We start from the raw sequence: 25,257 nt of genomic DNA on the forward strand, positions 1-25,257 counted from the left end.
CTTACACCCCAGCTCGGGCTCTGAGGTCTGTGGATCAGAATCTACTGATGGTTCCTGAACTTCAGGACCAGAGGAGAGAAATCCTTCCAGACGGTTGCTCCTAAGCTTTGGAACCATCTCTGTGTTTGATGATCTACTGACTCCTTCAAGAAACATCTGAAGACACTTTTATTTATTCAGGCTTTTCCTTGATTTTCTAGAACTCCTGTGTTGTTCTCAGTATTATCTTGACCTTTAAACTATATATTTTATTGAATATTGTTTTGATTGTTTAACGATTTGTGACCCTGGTCTGGAAAAGCGCTATACAAATAAAAATGACTTACTTACTTATATAAATACAAATGACTTACTTACAAATAAAAAATGTTATACGATGGGAACCATATCAATTAATATTACTATTAATTTCATTTAAATATTCTAACAAAATAAGAAATGGCATATTTCATATATGTTTTGTTTTTAAATAAAATACATCCGATAAGAAAAATAAACACATAAAACGCAAAAAAATAAAAGAAAGAAAATGGGAGAAAGGGAGTTTATGGTCCAGGTCCGTTTTATACTCCAGACCAAGTGTAGGTAATTTTTAATGTGACTTCTGACCCGCTCTTGTAGAAGAACTCACATTTCTCCGATCCTTCACTGGCTACCAGTTTCTTTCAGGATCATTATAAAATTCTGGTTCTTACTTTCAGATCTATTAATGGTCAGACCTTCCATCAGTGATCTGATCCAGACTTACACCCCAGCTCGGGCTCTGAGGTCTGTGGATCAGAATCTACTGATGGTTCCTGAACACGCTTCAGGGACCAGAGGAGAGAAATCCTTCCAGACTGTTGCTCCTAAGCTTTGGAACGATCTTCTTCTCTCTTTGCTCTTGATGGATCTACTCACTCCTTTAAGACACATCTTAAAACAGTTTTATTGGTTCCGGCTTTTCCTTGATTTTCTGGAACTCCTATGTTGTTCTCAGTATTATCTTGACCTTTAAAGTATATACTTTATTGAATATTGTTTTGATTGTTTAAGCGCTTTGTGACCCTGGTCTGGAAAAGCGCTATATAAATACAAATTACTTACTTACTTACAAATAAAAATTGTTATACAATGGGAACAATTAAAAATAAACAAAAGGACATTTGTTAATAAACGTTCTTATTAATTGAATTGTATATATCAACTAATATTACTATTAATTTCAATTAAATATTTTAACAAAATAAGAAATGGCATATTTCATATATGTTTCGTTTTTAAATAAAATACATCCGATACGAAAAATAAACACATAAAACGCAAAAATAAAATAAATAAAATGGGAGAAAGGGTGGTTTATGTTCCAGGTCCAGGTCAAATGTAGGTCATTTTTGATGTGACCTTGTCAACGTCCAGATGTTGTCGTTTGACATCATAGAATCACTAGCAGCTGGTGTTAGCTCGCGCGGAAGCATCCGATTTGAGACGAGAAGTTCCCGGTTCGAATCCCAGTGACTTCTTCGACCAACAGGTTGCAAACTAGATTTAAAAAGAAAAAAAACCCGTCGCGGTTGTGATTCCATTGCTATGATTCTATCGCTCTGACGGATCATTAAAGTCTCACTCGCTGCCCATTAAACCGCCGCCGGAAGCGCTGATCAGCTGATGGAGGAGGAGCAGAGCGAGCCATCTTCCCCGGCCCCGGCACTCTCTCACTCTTGACAATCCAAACGGAGCCCAGGACGACTGGAGGGGGGACCAGACGACCACCAGAAGATCGGTGTCATTTTTGAAAGGCTGGAAACACTTCCTGGACCGGAGCCGGTGTCAGACTGGTTCTGAGCGCGTGTGTCTCCTGTTGAGTCCGAGCCTCAGAGATACAAAAGGACGAGGTGGAAAAACGAACCAGCGGGATTACTGACATTACTCTGGATTATTGGGGAAGCCTTTGGCTCTTTCGGATTCGACGCCATGAAGACGTTTGTCGCGCGGATCGCGTCGAGTTTCTCCATGTAAACAAACACCGAAGCTAGCTGTGGTTAGCCGACGGCTCGCTAGCTTGCCGTTGCCATGTCACACAGATAACAGTGAGTAGGAGTCGCTAACACACGTCTGCGGACGTTTAGATAGTACTGGGTGTTGGGTTGTTCTCGAGAAGACCCCAACCCTCCGTCGTGGGGGTTCCGGACGGACTGACAGCCAGGTGTTTATCAATTAGCATAATTCTCCGTCCAGCTAGCATGCTAACTGCTATCAGATGCTAAGAGCGACCTGAGACAAAAAGACGTTGTTTTATCTCGTCAAGCGATTAAACTCGAGTGGTCGTGTTCGCGGTGTGCGTGAGACTGGACTTGACAAAACATCTCCTCCTCGAGGTTTTTTGTTTTTAGGTTTAATTCTGTCGCGAGCACGCGCTGAGACATGGAGTGGCGAGGCGCGAGCACGCGCAGAGGCATGGAGTAATAAGCGCTGGTACCGAGACCCAAAAAAAAGTTTGATCCAGTTCCGACATAAAGCTGCTTTTCATTTGGTGTCCGGGAGTGTTATGTAGTGGAGTGTTCAGGGCCCAGCGAGTCCCAGCTGTGTTTGGCTCGAGTCTTCTCCCCCACAGACCCCCCAGACACCCCCCCTCCCCTAAAGTCCTACTCCGAGCCCAGTTGGACTCTCTTTCTAAAGAACTGACTCTGGGACGATCGTCCTCTTGACGTGGATGTCATGGAACTGATGTTCGCCGAGTGGGAGGACGGGGAGCGGTTCTCTTTCGAAGACTCGGACCGGTTCGAGGAAGACTCCCTGTGCTCCTTCATCTCCGAGGCCGAGAGTCTGTGCCAGAACTGGAGAGGATGGAGGAAGCAGTCCGCCGGACCCAACTCCCCCACCGTCAAGATCAAAGGTAGGAACACGGCAGAACCCGAGGTGACATGTGTCCTTGAAGCCCGGTCAGGTCCAGAATTGTGGCTCGGAAAACTTTTAGTTTGAGGTATTGTCAGGCTCCAGGGTAAGAGGAACTCTTGATAGAAAAAGTTGTTTTTACCTTGACATGTGTCTTCATATCTTCAGTTTATCTTGAACATGTTGAAGTTTCTCATGATTTAAAACATTCTCTTCACAGAGACTTTTTTTATTTTTTTTATTTTTTAGTAAGTAAGTAATTTTTATTTATATAGCGCTTTTCCAGACCAGGGTCACAAAGCGCTTAAACAATCAAAACAATATTCAATAAAGTATATAATTTAAAGGTCAAGATAAAACTTGAGTTTTCTGTTTTTAAATATTCGTCATTTAGGTTTTTGAACTCTTGTTTCTTCTCCACTGTTAAGATTTGATGATCTATTATTTTATTCATGGTTTCACCGGTTCCTTAGACTACCAGTTCAGATGGTAAATGACGAGATGTTAGAGACACACTTTCGGAGTGGAAGCCACAGCGAGCTTCACTTGGAAATAACTCAAATTCTAATCTGTGCCTGATAAACTGAGGATGTGAACATCAAGACTGAGTTGATTTCTACTCTCTGTGTAACTGTGTAACCAGGGATCTACTCACTGCTTTGACTTAAAGTGTGAATCCTCGACATTGTGTCGACCTGCAGTGGACTAAAGAATGATGTAATTTAGTGTTTATTTAACTTTTGGTCCTGACCTCAACTGACCCCATCATGGCGGTTAAAAAGGTTATCTCGGCATCTCGAGAGATGAACCTGCAGATCAACTTAAAAAATGTTTTTTCCTCCAGTTAAACGTTTTGACCTCATTTTAATGTAAACTGGTATTTCAGGGTTGATGCTGGAGTTTTCTTCCTCTTGTGCACGAGCTGTTAGAATCGAGTCTAAACTTGGTTTTAAAACGATGTTTGAGGGTCAAGTTGTGGACAGTATTAAGGCTCTCATGGACTGACCACTTGCATTTGTTTACATGAAATGCATTCAAAAAAGATTTTATGGTTCATATTATAATAAAGTTTTTTATCATTTGTATTCATTTTATTTACGATTAACATGCGGATATTCACAGAGAACAGTGAAACCTTTTAAGTTCCTGACGATGACTGAGGACATGAGGATACAGTGGACAACAGCAGCTTTTAAAGATGTTGATGTTTGGAAACGAATGAAAGCAGTTATGACATTGTCAAGTTATTTGGTCTGTGAATACGCTAAAGTCAAGTACTCGACAATACTTCAAATATATATAGAGATACATATATATATAAAAAATTGTTCCTACAGTATCACAGTATATTGTACTTTTGCGTCTGTATTTTATCAGCAGATTCTTTCCAGTACAATAGTCACTTAAAAATTGAGCAAAACATCTTTGAACATGTTGTGTTGTTGCTCAAACACAAGAGAAACCACAGGCCTTTTTAAACCATTGTGACGCCCTGAGCTACATCCTGAAAACCGGGCATAAGAGTTCAATCAAAGTCTATCAACGTCTTCACCAAGTTCCCCCCCTGCTTGAGGGAGAGAGAGAGAGCTGGGCTTCTGTGGGTTTATCAGCGCCGCTCATCTGTGTTTGTGGCCAACGTTTGGACCGGAGGGGAGCGAGAGGCTCCTTCACTGGCCTGATACACCGAGAAATCACATCTGTGGGGAAGTGTGTCTGTGCTGCGAGCCCATTGGACCGCGGCGTCTGTCATTCTACTGCGACGGCCAATGAGAGAGCGGGAATATACGCTGTTACTACCCAGCTTCTCTCGTCTTCCTCTGCTGCTGTCCCACTTCCTCACGGCTTCCACCACCAGAGTTCTTTATGGAGATGATCGACTTCATATTCTTTTGGCGCAAACATTCTTATTTTTAACACGACCGTCAGAACACCCGGGTGAAGAGGAGGCTCAGCCGACCTGGACTCGCGTCCAAGGTGTGGCTGATGAAGATAAAGAAATTTAAAATAAGAATTAAAATGAATGAGTCAGTGGGAGCTTGTGAGATGGTGGACACCTGCAGTGTATATTGAGTTGTTGAGGTCCATCTGGGTCACAGGTGAATCACAAAACCCTCTCACACCAACCACCGACTTTGACGTCATTCATCATAGAGTCGTTCTGGCTTCTCCGAGTCGTGCACCGGGCCCCTCCGCCGGGTTATTAATCTTGCCAGGACCCGCGAGCCGAGAGGCCCCCGCACTCATAATGGATGGATTCATCAAACGCCGTGAAAGCACTTTTGTTTTTACCAACCACAACAACTTGACAACAATGTTGTCATCATAAATCTCAGGTGTCCGAGGTTGACGTCGCAGGAGGTCAGGGCAGGACGACGAGTCGTGGGTCATGATGAACGACCTGAAACTTGAGCCGGAGAAAAGTTTGTTCAGGAGTTTGTCAGATGCTAATATAGGGAGGAGACGTGAATCTCATTTACATCTCCAACCTTCTTGGTTTGAGATGATTAAGTCGTGTTTGTGCACAACACTCCTTTGTTTCATCATCCAGCCCGTGATGAAGAGGGCCGCTGAATGAGGGGCCACACTTTTTGTCCTCTCTAGAATGCACCTGAAGCGACGGCTTTTCTCTCCCTCATCACTTCCCACACAAACATCTCGGCCCCGCAGAGGCGGCAGTGAGCGCCGTGCGAGTCCAGGATGGCATTGTAAGAACGCAGAGCTTCCCTCCATATATGGTCAACAGCAGCACATGAAGCCCTGTAATCTGAGATCCATCAGGCGGCTCAGCCCAATCTGTGTGTTCCCAACACACACACACACATATCACTCCTAATCTGTCGTCCAGCAGCAGCTGAGGTTCTCCTCACGAGCGCTCGCAGGTTTCAGTGCAGTTGACCTAGTAGATGCTTCAGATCTGGACAACTTAAGTAGGTGATGTGAGTAGATGCAGAGAACATCCTCCTCCGCTGCATATGACATATGGTAGAAGGTCAATGCAGGTCATGTGATGTTTTCATTGAAAAACTGACATTAGAAGATTATCTTAAGCTTCCATTGAAAACACTGTTTTTCTGGAAAATCTTGTTGACCATCACCACACCTACTCTGCTGTGATTGGCCAAACGTCAAGCGTCATCACCGCGCGTCATCAATCCTGGAAGTCCAAGGGACTTGTTGTATAAACAAACCAGGGTGTGATTACAGCTGGCTGAAGAAGGAAGTCATTGTTGGGTCATAATGGACTCTGCTCTCGTAGCCTCTTGTTCGCCCAGATTTCAGACAAACTTCATGAAGTAATAAGTTCAAAACATGGTCATGTTTTACTGCATCTTGAATGTTGGATTATATACTTTTGTTATATAATCTGTCTTTAGGGTGTCCTTGTGTCTTGTAAGGCACCTTATAATTAAAATTAATTATCATTTGCTGTTTTAAGAGCTGGTCCATGAATAAAAATGACGATATAAAACCGGTCCATGGTGCTTAAAAAGGTTGGGGGTCCCCTGCCCTATCAGACATTTGATAACGGATGAATGTATTAACCCATGAGTCATGTGAATGACTCGCTGTCTATCAGGACTATGGCTTCACCCAGAAACCTCTGGAGGTCCATCAATAATCATTCTTATGATGAGATGACAGGAAGTGATCTATGGTTCTCTTGTGTCACAGATGGCCAGGTTATTCCTCTGGTGGAGTTGTCAGCGAAACAGGTGGCTTTCCACATCCCCTTCGAGGTGGTCGAGAAGGTCTACCCTCCAGTTCCCGAGCAGCTGCAGCTGCGCATCGCGTACTGGAGCTTCCCTGAAAATGAGGAGGACATCAGGTGAGCATGTTCCTCACTTCAGGAGTCGCCAATGTTCTCGTAGACGTTAGATCACAGAGTGTCGACTAACTCGTCCTTGTGTTCAGGTTGTATTCCTGCCTGGCTAACGGCAGTCCGGACGAGTTCCAACGTGGGGAGCAGTTGTACCGGATCAGAGCGGTCAAGGATCCTCTTCAGATTGGTAAGACGAGTAGAGATTTTTATGTTTTTAAATCGAAGTAAAGTCTCATGTCAAGGCTGCGGCTTCGCTTCCCAGGCTTCCATCTGAGCGCCACGGTGGTTTCCAGCCAGTCGGGTCAGAACAAAGGAGCCTACAATGTCGCCGTCATGTTCGACCGCTGTCGCATCACTTCCTGCAGCTGCACGTGCGGCGCCGGAGCCAAGTGGTGTGCCCACGTGGTGGCGCTGTGTCTCTTCAGGATCCACAACGTGAGTGTTTCTGCAGAGGTGTGGCGGTCGTGAGGGATGCTGACGTGTCTGTTGTTGTTGTTGTTTGCAGGCGTCTGCGGTTTGTCTCAGAGCTCCAGTGTCCGAGTCTCTGTCCCGTCTGCAGAGAGACCAGCTCCAGAAGTTCGCCCAGTACCTCATCAGTGAGCTGCCCCAGCAGGTAACTGTGACTCCCTTCATTGAGTCTCATTGACTCAGTGTCTCAAATCGCACACTTCTGCACTTACACTTAATATTCTGAGTGCACAAGTGCGTCCCAATGAGCAGTGTGGAAATGTAGTGAGCAATGAGCCCTCAATTGGTGCACTCAAATGGCCAGAAAATTGAGTGTGGCTCGATGGACACTTTCCACCCTTAACGTCCTCCATCTTAGTGACGTAGATGAAGCTAAACTGAAGCTAAACTGAAGCTAAACTGAAGCTAAACTGAAGCTAAACTGAAGCTACGTCACTGACAACACGTCTTTGGAGCAGATACCGATGTAAATGTCTCGAGAAAACACTAATTTTACCTCAAAACAACACGACAACAATAATAACCCAATGAAACACAACTTAATAACGTGTTTCAATTGTAGAAAAGTGTTGTCAAGTGTCAGTGATAGTGTTTCAACGACTGGTTACAATCAGTGTTAAAAAGTAGTAGAAGAAGAAGCTGTCGAGTCATTTCCTGTAAGTGTGTAGCAGCAGAGTTTGATTTGAGACCGTACTAAAAATTGGGCAAGTACGTGCACTGTCTTAAAGTGTACTGTAAACTCGTGCACTTGGTGAAGTGCGTGATTTGGGACACACACTATGAGCTGGTGAAAGCTTCCTTGCTTATAATGTGTTTGCGTTTCCAGATTCTGCCCACAGCTCAGCGGCTCCTGGACGAGCTCCTGTCATCTCAGTCCACTGCGATCAACACCGTGTGTGGAGCTCCAGGTACTGAGGCATCTTAGAACTCTTCCTACTGCAGTGTAGTCTAACCTGTGGGTGTGTGTCTGTGTGTGTTTAGACCCCACCGCCGGACCTTCTGCGTCTGACCAGAGCACCTGGTACCTGGATGAGTCCACTCTCAGTGACAACATCAAAAAGACTCTGCACAAGTTCTGTGGACCATCACCTGTGGTGTTCAGGTGAGCTGGACCCAGATCCGTGAGGAGACTCACAGCGGACATGATGTTGTAATATTCAGAAGCGTTGACATCTGCTGCCCACACAGCGACGTGAACTCCATGTACCTGTCGTCCACTGAGCCGCCGGCCGCGGCCGAGTGGGCGTGTCTGCTGAGACCCCTGCGGGGGCGAGAGCCGGAGGGGATCTGGAACCTTCTGTCCATCGTCAGGGAGATGTTCAAGAGACGAGACACCAACGCTGCTCCTCTGCTGGAGATCCTCACGGAGCAGTGCCTCACCTACGAACAAGTCAGTTTGATTGACGGGCTCAGGCTTGTATTAACTTCAATGTCTCTCTCGAATCTATCCTACCATCTGTGGAGGCTCAAGTGCCTTCTTAAGATGGCGTTGGGAAAAACTATTGGACTTAAAAATGATGTGTGTTGATGGTGTGTTTCCAGATCATCAGCTGGTGGTACAGCGTCAGGACGTCGGCCTCCCACAGCAGTGCGAGCGGTCACACCGGCCGCAGCAACGGTCAGTCGGAGGTGGCGGCTCACGCCTGCGCCAGCATGTGCGACGAGATGGTGGTGTTGTGGAGGCTGGCGGTGCTGGACCCCACCATGAGCCCCTGCAGGTCAGACGATCGCCTATACATTTCAGAGCTATTCATGGTCAGGCTCCTCCTTACATCACTGATCTGATCCAGCCTTACACCCCAGCTCGGGCTCTGAGGTCTGTGGATCAGAATCTACTTATGGTTCCACGCACACGGCTCAGGACCAGAGGAGAGAAATCTTTTCAGGCTGTTGCTCCTAAGCTTTGGAACGATCTTCCTCTCTCTTTGCGCTTGATGGATCTACTGACTCCTTTAAGAAACATCTTAAGACGTTTCTATTTGTTCAGGCTTTTCCTTGAATTTCTCGAACTCCTGTGTTGTTCTCAGTATTATCTTGATCTTTAAAGTATGTACTTTTTTGAGTATTGTTTTGATTGTTTAAGCGCTTTGTGACCCTGGTCTCGAAAAGCGCTATATAAATAAATATTACTTACTTACTTACTTACTATACTCCACTTCAGCTCTTGTGTCTGGTGGCACCATCATACCAACATTCTTATGTTGAATTCAACAAATATTGAATTTAGAACATTTGTTTTTGAATGATTGGAATTACAATATCAAACTTTCCAACCTCTCAATATAGAAATCATTGAATACAACTTTAAAATTTCGCATTTTAACCATTCAATATTGGGATGACACAGTTTATTTTGGTGTCTAAACAAGGATCTGTCTCGCCTGCAGTTAATACAAAACTCTGCAGCGAGAATTCTGAGCCGCTCTAGTAGAAGAACTCACATTTCTCTTTTACTTAGAACTCGCCACTAGCTGCCAATTTCTTTCAGGATCCCTTTAGGTAGAACTTTATTGAAATTGTTTTTTTTTCAATTAGCCACAGCAAATACAGCAAATTTTCATAAAAAATAAATAAGAATAAAATAAGAACAAGAACAAAGAGAAATGAAGAGAAAGAACAAGATGATAAAATCTGAGTCTAAAGATAAAGATAAAGAACATGGATCAAAGAAAAATAACAAAGACAAAGGATACAAAGATTAACATAGAATGCTCGGGCTCTGAGGTCTGTGGATCAGAATCTACTGATGGTTCCTGAACACGCTTCAGGACCAGAGGAGAGAAATCCTTCCAGACTGTTGCTCCTAAGCTTTGGAACGATATCTGTGTTTGATGATCTACTGACTCCTTCAAGAAACATCTGAAGACATTTTTATTTGTGCTTTTCTATAATTTTCTGGGACTTCTTGGATATATTTTAACTGTGTATTGCTTTTGATTGTTCAAGCGCTTTGTGACCCTGGTCTAGAAAGGCGCTCTACAAATAACTATTACTCGCATACTTAATTAGTATATCCTTCCAAGTTCTAACTGGCTCTTCTCTGCAGGCGTCTGGAACTGGCGGCGCAGCTCAAGCAGTGGCACCTGAAGGTCATCGAGATCGTGAAACGTGGGCAACACCGCAAGTCTCTGGACAAACTCTTCCAAGGCTTCAAACCTGCAGTGGAGTCCTGCTACTTCAACTGGGAGGTGGCTTACCCTCTGGAGGGGATCACCTACTGCAGCGCAGATCGGAAGAGCGCCACCTTCTGCTGGTCCAGGGCGGTGTTGCTCCAGAGAGGAATGAAGGCAGCCGCTGGAGCGGCAGACGGTCTGGAGTCCGGAGGTCGAGGTGAAGGAGCGGCGGATTACAAAGGACGAGTGTGCGGTCACTCGCCTCTGCAGGAGGTGGCGGTGAGACCCAAGGAGACGGTGCTGACCAAGAGGAAGGGTCTGACCGTGAGCGGGGGAGGAGGGATGCTGGTGCGACTCGGAGGAAGCGTCTCTCTGTCCCTAGAGGACGGAGGTGGGAAGTGTATGTACAAGGGTCCGGGCTCCTCTGGAGGGAAACTAAAACTGACCCAGGGAGGTGGTAAGGGGTCGACCGGAGGAGGAGCAGGAGGAGGGGGGCTCAGTAAACACGCTAGCGCCAAGCGGAGAACCAGCAGCGAGGACAGCTCTCTGGAGCCGGACATGGCAGAGCTGAGCCTGGACGACGGCTGCAGTCTGGCTCTGGGAGCCGAGGCCAGCAACACCTTCGACTTCCCTTCTACGCAGGAGCTGCTGCCAGCCCCGAGCCCCCTGCTCAGAGACTCCCGCAAGTACGGCGGCAAACCCTTCGACCTGAAGCGAGCGGGCCACGCCGCCTCGGAGCCCGCCACCGCGGCCACTCCGCCTAAAGACGCGGTGGTGCTGGTGATGGACGGGACCAGCAACTCGGAGAAGGAGAGCGGTCAGGAGGCGGATCAGAAAGATGACGACGTGGACTCGGCCTGCAGCACACAGCCGTCCACCTCTGCCGCCCCGGCGAGGTCGGGAGGTCAGACGGCCTCCAACAAGGCCGCGAGGGGACGCAGGGAGGCAGCGAGTGCCGCGCCGCCCCCACCTGCACCAGCAGGTGGAGCACAAACGCCAGCAGGTGCTGCACCTGAAGCAGCAGCCGTTGGAGCACAAACACCAGCAGGTGCAGCACCAGCAGCAGGACCAGGAGCAGGGAACAGCTCAGACCCCCCCGCAGCACCAGGTGCAGCACCAGGTGCAGCACCAGGTGCAGTACCAGCACCAGCTGCCGCACCAGCAGCTGCACCTGCAGCAGCACCGGCAGCAGGGGAGGATGACTACCAGGCCTACTACCTGGGTAATGCTGCAGAGGAGGGAGCTGACCGACAGGTGGACAACCACCAGGAGGAGGAGCCAGACATCTTCGCAGGCATCAAACCTCTGGAGCAGGAGGGACACATGGAGGTGAGCCCCCCCCCACCCCCCCACCCCTCCACTCCTCAGCGATACAATATATTGTGATACTGTAGTAACAAGTATATATGTGTAGTATTGTCGAGTACTTGACTCGGGTGTTGCAGAATTTACAGACAAGACTCTTGACGAACTCGTAACTGCTTTCATTTATTATTCAAACCAAAATATGTCCAAACATCAGCTTTAAAAGCTGCTGGGGTCAACTGTATCCTCTTGTCCTCAGTTATCGCTTGAATCTCAGGATACATTTGTTTCTTTAGCTGCGAAGGACGTACCGACTGCTGCCATCTAGCAGAAGTTTAAGTACAATACAAAATTGAACAATCAGAGTTTTTTGTATTGATTATTTTAATCTTTTTTTATAAACCATAAAAAGTATGATTAAAAAATTGAAATTGAAAAGCCAAAAATGTAGTTTTGTGAGAAATAATTGCAACTATAAAGTGGATATTTTCGTACACCCCTATATGTACACCCTACTGTTCTGTGAGGACCTGAGCCGACTCTCTGTGCAGGTGCTGTTTGCGTGCGCTGAGGCGCTCCACGCTCACGGCTACAGTCACGAGGCGTGTCGACTGGCCGTGGAGCTGGCCCACGACCTGCTGGCCAACCCTCCAGACCTGAAAGTGGAGCAGCCTCAGACCAAGGTTCTCTACCTGCTCTGTGATCCGTGTGCCGCTCGTCCGCCGCTCATGTTCACGTCTTCGTTCTCAGGGGAAGAAGAGCAAAGTGTCGACCAGCCGTCAGACTCAGGTCGCCACGAACACGCTGTCCAAAGCTGCCTTCCTCCTCACCGTCCTCACCGAGAGACTGGAGCTCCACAACCTGGCCTTCAGCACCGGCATGTTCTCGCTGGAGCTGCAGCGACCTCCTGCCTCCACCAAAGCCCTGGAGGTCAGTCCAGAAGTCTTCTCTCTCTGATCGTAACCCTTGAGATGCGTCAGCTTTAGATCCTTCAACTTAAGTGAGAGGGAAATGTTAGCTTTCATGTAAACATTATAAACTGGATTACTGGATAAAACTTTTTTTTAAATGTCACATTCAATTGTTTTTATGTAAGCACAAGATAGCATGGATGCTTAGTTCTGAAAACTTCTGAAAAAACAATTTTTAAATTAATTGTTTTTTATTTCAAAGCCTTTTAAAATCAAAATAAAATGTTGCTCCATCAGGCGACACCAAAAGAGTATCAAGCTTCTTATTCAAACTTTCAGCCTATCATTCAACGCGCAGAAGATCATGTGACAAACTAGAATTTTTTTAAAGGAACACTATTATACTTGGATTTTTATGAATTTAAAAGGCTATTGATTTAGTAATATACAATTTTTTAATGTACGTTTTAGTTATTTGAATTGGAATATTAAACTCTTATTAACAAAAAAAACATTCTATATAATAAAATATCTAATTTCATCATATATATATATATATATATATTTGTTTTCTATTTAAAATATAAATATCTCAAAATGAATGTAATTATTACATGTAGGTTTTTATTCTTATTCCATTCATTTACACAAATGCTTTTTCTAAATTCACAATTTTTTTAATTGGTTGCAAATGGCTGAAATCTTACCTTTGCTTGAGGTAATGAATCATGATCAGGAACGATATTAGTGACACTATTATACTTTTTTATGAATTTAAAAGACTATGGATTTAAAAATATACAATTTCAAAATGTATGTTTTAGTTATTGGAATTGGAATATTAAACTCTTATTAACAAAATAAACATTCAATATAAGAAAATAAATAAATTAAATTCTTAAAAAAACACAACTTTTCAACAAAAAAAACAATGTTATAACATTTGAAATGTTGAACTAAACCATTGAATATATTATATTGGTATAAAGAAAAGTCTCCTGCTTGTATTCACTTCATCAAAGACGTGTTTGAAAGACGTCTGGACACACCTGGTGATGCGTTTACCTGAGTGAAGTGGTGTTTGCTGCAGGTGAAGCTGGCCTACCAGGAGTCGGAGGTGGTGTCTCTGCTGAAGAAGATCCCTCTGGGTCTGGTGGAGATGACCACCATCAGAGAGCGCGGCGAGCAGCTGCGAGACGGGAACTTCTGCGACTACCGGCCGGTGCTGCCGCTCATGCTCGCCAGCTTCATCTTCGACGTGCTGTGCACACCAGGTAGAAGCCGAAGTCCTCTCAGCCCCCGGAGTCTTTTTTCGTATCTTCTCCAACTGAAGGAATTGACATTTCTCTGGCGTTCTCCGTGTTGTTTGTGCAGTCGTGTCGCCGACGGGCTCCCGCCCACCGAGCCGCAACCGCAACAACGAGATGCCTGGAGACGAGGAGCTGGGCTTCGAGGCAGCGGTCGCCGCTCTCGGTGGGTGTTTAGAAACTCGCCGCTGGTGTCTTCACTGACCTCTGACCTTCTGCGCGCACAGGGATGAAGACCACCGTGAGCGAGGCCGAGCACCCTCTGCTGTGCGAGGGCACCAGGAGGGTGAAGGGCGACCTGGCGCTGGCCCTCATGATCACGTACAAAGACGACCAGAGCAAGCTGAAGAAGGTAACGTAGATGGGCAGCGGTAGGGTTAAAGGTCGTGACAAAGTCTCGTTTTCCTAGATTCTGGACAAGCTGTTGGACCGGGAGAGTCAGACCCACAAGCCTCAGACCCTGAGCTCCTTCTACTCCAGCAAACCGGCTGCAGGCAGCCAGCGCAGCCCGTCCAAGCACTTGGCAGCAGGAGCCTCCAAACATGCCTCCTCCTCCTCCTCCTCCACGTCAGCGGTCGCCACGGCCGCATCCACCTCGACCGTGGCGGTCGCCAGTGACGACGTGACCCCTCAGGCCGAGGTCCCACCCGTGCAGAACCACAACAACAGAGAGGCTGGTGAGTTCGTCAGACCTTCTGAGCACATCAGTGCCATCGGAATATTGGTTAAAATCAACACTTAAAATGTTGGAACTTTAATGTTGTTTTCTTTAAGCATTCAATTGTTTTTATTAATAATTGAATTCAATATATAAATATTTGTTTTCTATTTAAAATATAAATATTTCAAAATGAATGTAATTATTACCCGTAGGTTTTGTATTCTTATTCCATTCATTTACACAAATGCTTTTTCTAAATCAATATTTTTTTAATTAGTTGCAAATAGCTGAAATCTTGCCTTTGCTTGAGGTGATGAATCATCAATTAACGCGCCAGTGATCGTCATGTGATATAATTGACTGTAAGTTAACTTAGTTGTTTGGTGCTCTTTAGGTATATGGCCATATTAATATACTAACATTTTAAAGTTGAATTTAAAAGACTACAAATTTAAAAAATATTGAATTTAGAAGATGTATCTATCTGAACTATCAGAATATTAAACTGTGTTTTAATATATATATATATATATATATATATATATATATATCCTATTTAAATAAATATTACTATACTAACTATTTATTGTTGAATTTAAAAGACTACAAATGAAAACAAATATTGAATTTAGAAAATGTATATCTGAACTGTCGGATTATTAAACTTTGTTTAAAAATATATATATACATATATATACGTGTGTGTGTGTGTATATGTGTGTGTGTATATGTATATATGTTAGTCTTTGTATCCTTTGTCTTTGTTGTTTTTCTTTGATCTATGTTCTTTGTCTTTATCTTTAGACTTAGATTGTGTCATCTTGTTCTTCCTCTTTATGTTCTTCTTCTTATTTTATTTTTTATGTATTATTTTTTATTGTTTATGAAAAATTGCTGACTATTGGTAAAAAACAATTTAGTCTTACCTTACCATATATATATATATATATATATATATATATATATATATAAACATTTTAAATGCATTTAAAAACGCTTTATAAAAAAAAGAAACAAAAAAAATGTAAATTTTGACAATTTGAAATGATGAATTCAACCATTAAATATTCTGATGCTGTTCATAGTTCTGTCCTCAGAGGTTCTCCGTGTCTGTAAATGACTAGTAAGACGAGCTGAATTAAGAGAGACGTGAGCTTGTGCCGCTTCTTTCCCAGCAGGCTCGGAGGCGGGACCTTCCACCAACGACCAACAAGGCGAGACGGCTCCGTTCAAGCCGGAGGCCACCGTGCCCAGTCGCCTCGCTCTGGGGGCTCGATGCAGTTACAACCAGCGCTGGGGGTCTCCGGTCCGCCAGAAGAAGAAGCACACGGGTGAGCAGGCCGGCGACTCCCACTTACATAAGCGAAGAAAAAACCTCTCACTCTGCTGGCGCTTCCTCAGGAATGGCCAGCATCGACAGCAGCGCCCCCGAGACCACCTCGGACAGTTCCCCGACGCTCAGCAGGCGGCCCATCCGCGGCGGCTGGGGGGCGGCGTCCTGGGGGCGGGGCCAGGACAGCGACAGCATCAGCAGCTCGTCCTCCGATTCTCTCGGTTCCTCGTCTTCTAGCGGCTCCCGGCGAGCCGGGGGCGGAGCCAGGGCCAAAAACACAGACACCAGCAGGTAACGGACATGGAAAGGTGGAATTTTAAAAAATGATACTTACTGAGCTCGAACCGATTTGATGTGTTTTTTAAATGTTAGTAAAAGTATTACCCCACGGGACTCTGTAGTATTACTCTGCAAAACGCCTTATTATTTCTCTGCAAGGCCGATCGCAGTATTACTATGAAGCCGCATAACATGAGATTTTAATTCTGTGTGCGTTGTTGTCAGAAGAAATATGGTTGTGTTAGTTTAAGACTCCTGGAGCTGAAGTGTGTGTTTGTGTGTGTTTGTGTGTGTTTGTGTGTGTTTGTGTAGATATAAAGGCCGTCGTCCGGAGTGTCACGCGCCACACGTGCCCAACCAGCCCTCGGAGGCCGCCGCCCACTTCTACTTCGAGCTCGCCAAGACGGTCCTGATCAAAGCGGGCGGGAACTCTTCCACCTCCATCTTCACGCAGCAGTCGGCCAGCGGGGGGCACCAGGGTCCGCACAGGAACCTCCACCTCTGCGCCTTCGAGATCGGCCTGTACGCTCTGGGCCTCCACAACTTCGTCTCGCCCAACTGGTTGTCCCGGACCTACTCCTCGCACGTGTCCTGGATCACCGGTGAGAGACGGAGATTTTCTCCATGTTTTGGGGGAAACCCACCGCTGACCCTCTGCTCCGCCCTCAGGCCAGGCCATGGAGATCGGCAGCGCGGCGCTCAACATCCTGGTGGAGTGCTGGGACGGACACCTCACCCCTCCTGAGGTGGCCTCTCTGGCCGACCGGGCGTCGCGGGCGCGAGACCCCAACATGGTGCGCGCCGCCGCCGAACTGGCTCTGAGCTGTCTCCCCCACGCCCACGCGCTGAACCCCAACGAGATCCAGAGGGCGCTGGTGCAGTGCAAAGAGCAGGTGTGTAGTCCTTCAGACTGACGAGTCCAACACAGAGAGACTAGTAGTGATGGGTTGATGAAACATGTAATTGTGTGTCAGTTTGTGATATATTGTCTTTGTTTTGAAAGACCATTTCAAAGTAAAAGTGCCACTTATTCCCTTTCAAAATAAGACACTGTGTCATGATACATGTCTCCAACTGTTTCATGAGGCTTCATCAACCCATCATGACAGAGGTGAATTTGGTGCGACTCACCTGAGCCTTGACTCACCTGAGCAGCTGTAGGTACAATTTCGGTCCCCCCTACAATATTGTCCCCCCTACAATATCGTCCCCCCTACAATATCTTCCCCCACTTCCTACGTGATGACGTCACACGCTGCATATGCGAACGTCTCTTTTAAATATTTTTTATGGGTTAAAGAAACGTCAACAGAACGTTTACATGATACTTTTTACCACATAAAACATTTATATTGACTAAAAGACGATCTTCTTCAACATAATCGCTTTCCGTTCGTTCATCTCCAGTGCTGTGTCTCAAATCGCATACTTCTCTTAGTATACTAGAAGTTAGTATGCATCAGGATAGTGTACATACTAACTAGTACGCAAATTCTCCACAGATAGTATGTCTCAAATCAAACTCTGCCGCTACGCACTAACAGGAAATGACGCGACAGCTTCTTCTTCTACTACTATTTAACAATGATTTCAACCAGCTGTAGGAACACTATCGCCACCTGCTGGCAGCACGTTTTGCAAGTTTCACATATCACATAACTTCTGTTTAAAACGTCACTAAGATGGAGCCGTTTAGTGTGGTTAGTGTCCATCGATTACTCAGTTTTTTTGGCCGTTTTTAGTGACAATTTAGTGTGCATGGTGCACTAAATTTCGCATACTAAGAATTGAGATGCACTTACGCACTAAAAATACTAACTTTGAGTACGCAAGTATGCGATTTGAGACACATCATAGTATTGATGGGTTGATGAAGCCTCGTGACTCACCTGAGCTGTTCCAGGACAACGCGATGCTGGAGAAGGCCTGCATGGCCGTGGAAGAGGCGGCGAAGGGGGGAGGCGTGTACCCCGAGGTCCTGTTCGAGGTGGCCCACCAGTGGTACTGGCTGTACGAGCAGTCGGTGGGAGGGGGCACGAGCCAGCAGAGGGAGACGTCGGGGCGCTGCGGGGCCAACGGCGGGTCCGGGCGCCACCGCCCCCAGGAGTCTGGATGCGGCGTGCTGGATAACATCGGCATCCTGGAGACCCAGGGGGTCGCCACGGTCACGGCCTCCGTCACGGCCGCCGCCGTGGTCCCCGTCATCTCCGTGGGCTCGACCCTCTACCAGTCCCACCCGCTGCCCGGGCAGGCCATCGCCCACACGCAGGGGCTGCACCCCTACACCACCATCCAGCCACACCTGCCCACCGTCTGCACCCCCCAGTACCTGGGACACCCGTTGCAGCACGTCCCACGACCCGCCGTCTTCCCAGTGACCAGCGCCGCCTTCCCTCAGGTGTGTTTATGTCATGGTTTTGATAATGATGACAAAAGACTCACGATAAAATCACACAATACAATAAAGTTACACAATACAATCAAATCATACAATACAATCATACAATACAATCATACAATACAATCTCAAAATACAATCAAATTGCACAATACATTAAAATCACAATACAATAAAATCGCACAATACAATCAAGCCGCACAATACAATAAAATCGCACAATAAAATCGCACAATAAAATCACACAATAAAATAAAATCACACAAAACAATAAAATCACACAATACAATAAAATCACACGATACAATCAAGCCTCACAATACAATAAAATCGCACAGTAAAATCGCACAATAAAATCACACAATAAAATAAAATCACACAATACAATAAAATCACACAATAGAATCAAGCCGCACAATACAATAAAATCACACAATAAAATCACACAATACAACCAAATCGCACAATACAATCAAATCACACAATACAATCATTAAATACAACCACCCAATACATTAAAACCACACAGTACAATCGCACAATACAATACAATCGCACAATACAATACAATCACACAGTACAATCATACAATACAATCACACAATGCAATACAATAACACAATACAAAAAAAGTCGCACAATACAATCCATGATGGACTGTATACTGAAACTCAGTCAGTGTGTTCAGGGGATGCCGCCGGCCTTCATCGGGGCTCAGTTTCCCTTCTCAGTAGCCACTGGTCCTCAACCTCCTATGGCCGCGACCGCCGTCACCTTCCCTGGCGTCCCGGTTCCGTCCATGACTCAGATCGCTGTCCACCCGTACCACACTGAGACGGGCCTGCCCCTCAGCACCACCGTAGCAGGTCAGAAACCCACCTGTCACGTGTGTGTGTGTGTAGTTATGTGTGTGTGTGTGTGTGTGTGTAGTTATGTGTGTCTCACCTTGAGCTCGTCTCCAGTCGGGAGCGTCCACACAGGGCCCACCATCCAGGCCATCCAGGGGGCCACGCTGTCCTCGCAGCCGGTGTCCATCATCAGCACCGCCTTCCCCTCCGAGGACGAGCAGCACAACCAGCCCATCAGCCAGCAGGGTCTTCACTACCTGCACTCTGCACATCGAGTCGGTGCGTCCTCCAGATTTATAGTGTCTTTATCTGTGTTTGTGTCTCAACTGTGTTTGTGTCTGAACTTTGTTTGTGTCTGAACTGTGTTTGTGTTTGTGTCTGAACTGTGTTTGTGTTTGTGTCTGAACTGTGTTTGTGTCTTAACTTTATCTGTGTTTGTGTCTTAACTGTGTTTGTGTTTGTGTCTTAACTTTATCTGTGTTTGTGTCTTTATTGTGTTTGTGTCTTAACTTTATCTGTGTTTGTGTTTGAACTGTGTTTGTGTTTGTGTCTGAACTTTATCTGTGTTTGTGTTTGTGTCTGAACTGTGTTTGTGTTTGTGTCTTAACTTTATCTGTGTTTGTGTCTGAACTGTGTTTGTGTCTGAACTTTATCTGTGTTTGTGTCTGAACTGTGTTTGTGTTTGTGTCTTAACTTTATCTGCGTTTGTCTGAACTGTGTTTGTATTTGTGTCTGAACTGTGTTTGTGTCTGAACTGTGTTTGTGTTTGTGTCTGAACTGTGTTTGTGTCTAAACTTTATCTGTGTTTGTGTCTGTACTGTGTTTGTGTCTAAACTTTATCTGTGTTTGTGTCTGTACTGTGTTTGTGTATAAACTTTATTTGTGTTTGTGTCTGAACTGTGTTTGTGTCTAAACTTTAACTGTTTTCGTGTGCGTCTTCATTGTATTTGTGTGTACATGTTTGTGTATTTTTGTGTACATGTTTGTGTATTCTCACTGTGTTTGTGTGTACATGATCGTGTATTCTCACTGTGCTTGTGTGTACATGATCGTGTATTCTCACTGTGTTTGTGTGTACATGATCGTGTATTCTCACTGTGCTTGTGTGTACATGATCGTGTATTCTCACTGTGTTTGTGTGTACATGATCGTGTATTCTCACTGTGCTTGTGTGTACACGTTTGTGTATTCTCACTGTGCTTGTGTGTACACGTTTGTGTATTCTCACTGTGCTTGTGTGTACAAGATCGTGTATTCTCACTGTGCTTGTGTGTACATGATCGTGTATTCTCACTGTGCTTGTGTGTACATGATCGTGTATTCTCACTGTGTTTGTGTGTACACGTTTGTGTATTCTCACTGTATTTGTGTGTACATGATCGTGTATTCTCACTGTGTTTGTGTGTACATGATCGTGTATTCTCACTGTGTTTGTGTGTACATGATCGTGTATTCTCACTGTGTTTGTGTGTACATGATCGTGTATTCTCACTGTGTTTGTGTGTACATGATCGTGTATTCTCACTGTGCTTGTGTGTACATGATCGTGTATTCTCACTGTGTTTGTGTGTACATGATCGTGTATTCTCACTGTGCTTGTGTGTACACGTTTGTGTATTCTCACTGTGCTTGTGTGTACACGTTTGTGTATTCTCACTGTGCTTGTGTGTACATGTTTGTGTATTCTCACTGTGCTTGTGTGTACACGATTGTGTATTCTCACTGTGTGCGTCCGTGCAGGCATGTTGGCGCTGGAGATGTTGGGCAGGAGAGCTCACAACGATCACCCCAACAACTTCTCCCGCTGCCCCCCCTACATGGAGGACGTCAAATGGCTGCTGGGTCTCGCCGCCAGACTCGGTGAGTCTTCTCACTCCTTCTAATATCAAGCGTGAAGACGTCCTTCCTCGTCTCCGTCCCCCTCTGGGTCGAGCCGTGGTCACGTGACCTCCTGAGACTCACGAGTCTCCCGGTGTCCGCAGGCGTCAACTACGTGTATCAGTACTGCGTCGGCGCCGCCAAGGGAGTCCTCAGTCCGTTCGTGCTGCAGGAGATCATCATGGAGGCGCTGCACCGGCTGAACCCCACTCACATCCACGGACACCTCCGGACGCCGGCCTTCCACCAGCTGGTGCAGCGCTGCCAACAGGCCTACCTGCAGGTACCTCCTCTTCCTCACGTGTCCGCCAGAGGGCGCTCCAACCACCTGTTTCTTGACCCTCAGTACATCCACTACCGCCTCATCCACCTGATTCCTGCCGAGTACGACGACTTCGTCAACGTCATCCGAAACGCCCGCAGCGCCTTCTGCCTGACGCCGGTGGGCATCCTGCAGTTCAACGACGTGCTGCAGAGCCTGAAGCGAGGCAAGCAGACCAAGGAGCTGTGGCAGCGCATCTCCCTGGAGATGGCCACCTTCTCGCCGTGAGGGGGGGCGCCGGCGAAGTCCGAAAACCACCGAGTCGCGAACCCCCCTCTGGACAATCACTGTCAGCAGAGACTTCCTCCTCCTGTCGTGTTCTGTGTTCGTACGTGAAGTGACCTCCTCGTCCCGCCGCTCGCTCGCTCCTCGCCACCGCCCCGCTGACGTACTGCAACATTCCTGGAGAGACGACCCCCGGCGCAGGGGTGAGGGGGGTCCCCCCCCCCCCGACACGCTCTCTCTCAGTTGGAGCTCCTCAGTGTTTTCGTTGGAACATTTTTTTTTTGAACATTTGTATTAAGCGTGTGTTTGCAGAGCGGCGCGGGAATCTAGCAACGGTCAAGACGTTTGTGTTGTCGTGTGGTAACCATATTTTACATTTCAAGAGCACCTGACGTGAGCCGAGTCAGAGGCCGAGCCGCGACCCGAGCCGCGACCCCGAGTCACGCCGCCGCGTGAGTCAAAGGGAGAACTTTGACGAGTCGTGTGAACAATTCAACCTCAGGTAGCCCTTCTTAGTGGAGACGCGTGACCCCTGGTGTTGGTCACGTTTCTAATCAGGCGTAACATTTGTGAGGGTGAAACAAACCGTTTGTGGTTTCTTAACATTTTGATTCTCGGAGTTAACGACGCTGGAGAGACGCGTGTCCAGATCCAAGTAGGATGAGGAGGTCACCTGTAGCAGGAAAGAGTGAACTCTCTCGTCTGCTGTCCGTCGCCACTCTAGACACGCGTGTGGACGAACCTCTCGGTGACTTGGCGACAACAACGCGTCGCTCTCCCGGGACGTGCTCGGCGCCGACCGCCGCCGCCAACCGGGACTCGAGTCCATCTGTCCGGCAGCTGCTCGCTCCGAGTCCCTCTGACCGGCTCTGGGAGTGTCTTGGTAGAAATATACTGTGATATTTTTGTATTCTTGAGACGTGTAGCTCCATTTGAAAGTTCTTTATGTGCTGAAAGTTCTTATCAGAAGTTGAAAATAAAAGCAATACTGAAGTGTAGAGTTTACTTAATAAAGACGACAAACTAACCAGCCGTGGTCGAGTCTTTTGCATCCGACGCGTGTGAACTAGCAACGGTTAAAAAATACTTATGTATCCCAGTCTGTGAATAGATGTTTTTTAAAAAAAATAAGTTATTTAACACTTACTTAAGGTTACACGCTTAACAAGGGGCCACAAAACACCATCATACATCTAAGCAGTGGGGGGCGGTCAGGGCCAGAAAGGTCTTCTCTGCTGGCCTGAACATAATCAGAAAATAAATTGAATTAATTAATTTTTGGTTTTAAAGAATCCAGTGCGTGTGTGTTGTGGCCATGGAAACCACACAGACTGTAGTGGGAGTGATATTTTGATATAATGCACTGATCTTCATTTGATGATAAACATCTTATTGACCTGTAACATTTCACGCTCAGATCCCTGTGGTGTAGAAAGAAAACCTTTAAAGTATTTATTGAGAGGTGGATTCATTCAAACGTGCGCCACTGAAGGCCTGTGTGTGAAATGCACGGCCCCCCACTTATGTTTACTTACAAAGCAGAACTTGATTTTGAAGAGAATAAACAACAAAGGTCAATATGTTACACACACATTAAAAAAACCTGAGTTATCTATCATAATCTCAGGTTCTACGAATTGGTGCAAAGGGCGGAGCACCAATATGAAGTAGAACCACTTTGTACTCCTTATCAAGCGTCGGCACTGGATTCTCTGGAACATCTTTGTCTCTCATGTTATAAAGTGTTTCTGCTCGTCAACGTAACCTTTTCTGCCTTTTGACACTCGCGCGGAAAGAAACGAGTTCAACTTCCGGTAAAAGGTTTTTCAAAATAACAGAACACGTAACAAAATAAAAGCATTCAAAATCCTTGCATTTATAAGTGTAGAAACACTGTGTTCTCTTGTCAAATCCATCATTATTGAAGCAGTTGGTGATGTGATCAGAAAGAAGATTAACAAGGAGATTATTGATCGCCTTGTTTTCTGGAGAAAATGTTTGAAAAAAGACATCATTGAGAAACGTGTAGAGAACCAGACCGAGGAGCAGAAAGAAGGAAAACAGGAAGAAAAAAGGCAGAATAATATCTGACACTTCATCGACTTCATCTCTACAGAAAGAAAACTGGAGTCTTTTAGTGGAGGTCAAGGGTTAAACTTTATTGACACTGAAGAGGAAACAAGGATTATAAACAAACAGTCAAAGAAAGATTCATCCAAACACTCGTGGATCATGTTGACGCCTCAGAGAGTCTCTGGCTGAACATCTGCTGACGCTGGAGACACGTCCAACATCTCCACTTCCTCCACAGGTGCTGGGAGCTGCTCTGGACTCCTGCTCCTCCAGACCACAACAACAACAAAAACACACATCATGAAGATCACGACACTGAGCAGCACAGACCTCACTAGATGGTGATCAACCTCTGGCTCTCCGAACATAACAAGGCTCTTAGATGTGAACACACAACGTCTGTCTTTCATGACCACACACCAGAACTCTCCGCTGTCTTCCAGAGAGATGTTAGTGATCACCAGGCTCGGGTCGTGGTGATAGACTCTGTATTCATGTCCTTGATAAAATACACGTGATGTTCTTCCTTCAGTTCTGTTTGTCTTCATGAACCAGCGGAACGCATCATTTTGTTTCCAGTCACATCGTAGAGTCACGTTCTCTCCTCCAGTGAAGAACACATCAGCAGGCGGGTCGGACTCAGGACACACATACAGGTAGTATTTATCCACCTGACCACTGCGCTTACAGTTGAATGCACCTGTGTCGTCCAAGGTCAGTGATGGAAACATCAGAGTGTTGTTGTGGCTCTTTTTATCTTTCATCACTGAATAAATATTCAACACATTTGGTTTATTTCCACTGATGTCAGAGCAGTTCAGCTCCAGACTCTCTCCCACCCACCTGTGAATGTAATTTGATTGTATATCACCATAAAACTCTCCCAGTACTTCACATCTCTGATGGTTCTTCTCCAGACAGTAATAATAGAAGTCACCAGAACTTACGCCAAACGTTACCAGAAGAGAAGGTTTGTTCTTCACTTGCTGTAGTTTGTACTTTGAAGATATTTCATCATCGATTACATTTATGTAAAAATTGTTTGTTCTGTGGTTATATTGAGTTAAAGCCCACTGGACACTCTGGTTTGGTCCCACACCGTCACAGTTCAGCTCCAGTGTCTGTCCAACATAAGGGTTCAAGTGCTGACGTCTACTCTTTCGTGTGCCACAAACCAGGAGAGTGGAGTTCCTCTCGTTCGTCACGTTGTTCTGGGTCCAGCACTGTTCTTGGTACAGACCCGAGTCTGAAGCCTTCAGACGGTCTGTTGTATAATAATCTTCTGCCTGCAGCCTGGAGTAATGATGCTGTGAAGAGTTCCACAGAAGTTTCTTCTCCTCACCGATCCATCTTGAGATCATGCAGACGTCATGAGCGGCTTTGTTCAGGATGAAGCGATGACGGCCTCCTTCTTCCTTGAGGACCTCAGCGAGGATGTTGTC

At 45.9% G+C, this 25,257-nt stretch overlaps 1 protein-coding gene across 5 annotated transcripts; it reads left to right on the plus strand.

The window, feature by feature from the left end:
- The first annotated feature begins 1,646 nt into the window (after window positions 1–1,646).
- Window positions 1,647–22,769, plus strand: zswim8 (zinc finger, SWIM-type containing 8). Of its 5 annotated transcripts, none has more exons than XM_087802105.1 (26): window positions 1,647–2,875; window positions 6,547–6,700; window positions 6,787–6,881; window positions 6,957–7,129; window positions 7,200–7,307; window positions 7,989–8,070; window positions 8,144–8,264; window positions 8,351–8,552; window positions 8,705–8,880; window positions 10,209–11,604; window positions 12,132–12,263; window positions 12,331–12,510; window positions 13,582–13,765; window positions 13,866–13,964; window positions 14,026–14,150; window positions 14,208–14,475; window positions 15,635–15,790; window positions 15,861–16,083; window positions 16,384–16,673; window positions 16,741–16,964; window positions 17,975–18,469; window positions 19,149–19,335; window positions 19,432–19,596; window positions 21,058–21,177; window positions 21,300–21,478; window positions 21,542–22,769. In XM_087802105.1, the coding sequence occupies exons 1-26, from the start codon at window positions 2,698–2,700 to the stop codon at window positions 21,743–21,745; spliced, it is 5,916 nt and encodes a 1,971-aa protein (XP_087658231.1). In that variant the 5' UTR covers window positions 1,647–2,697; the 3' UTR covers window positions 21,746–22,769. The 5 variants fall into 5 exon arrangements, with proteins under 5 accessions (XP_087658231.1, XP_087658230.1, XP_087658227.1 ...); XM_087802104.1 differs by having other exon boundaries at window positions 19,158–19,335; XM_087802101.1 differs by having other exon boundaries at window positions 13,582–13,764; window positions 13,856–13,964.
- Window positions 22,770–25,257: the final 2,488 nt, after the last annotated feature.

This window comes from Callionymus lyra, chromosome 11 (genome assembly GCF_982586985.1).
Source record: "Callionymus lyra chromosome 11, fCalLyr1.hap1.1, whole genome shotgun sequence".
Lineage (NCBI taxonomy): Eukaryota > Metazoa > Chordata > Actinopteri > Syngnathiformes > Callionymidae > Callionymus > Callionymus lyra.

Coding starts and splice junctions, on each gene's coding strand:
- zswim8 (XM_087802101.1), top strand. CDS start 2,698: ATGGAACTGATGTTCGCCGAGTGGGAGGACGGGGAGCGGTTCTCTTTC. Junction 8,881..10,208: donor CCCACCATGAGCCCCTGCAG/GTCAGACGATCG, acceptor TCTTCTCTGCAG/GCGTCTGGAACTGGCGGCGC. Junction 19,597..21,057: donor GCACTCTGCACATCGAGTCG/GTGCGTCCTCCA, acceptor GCGTCCGTGCAG/GCATGTTGGCGCTGGAGATG.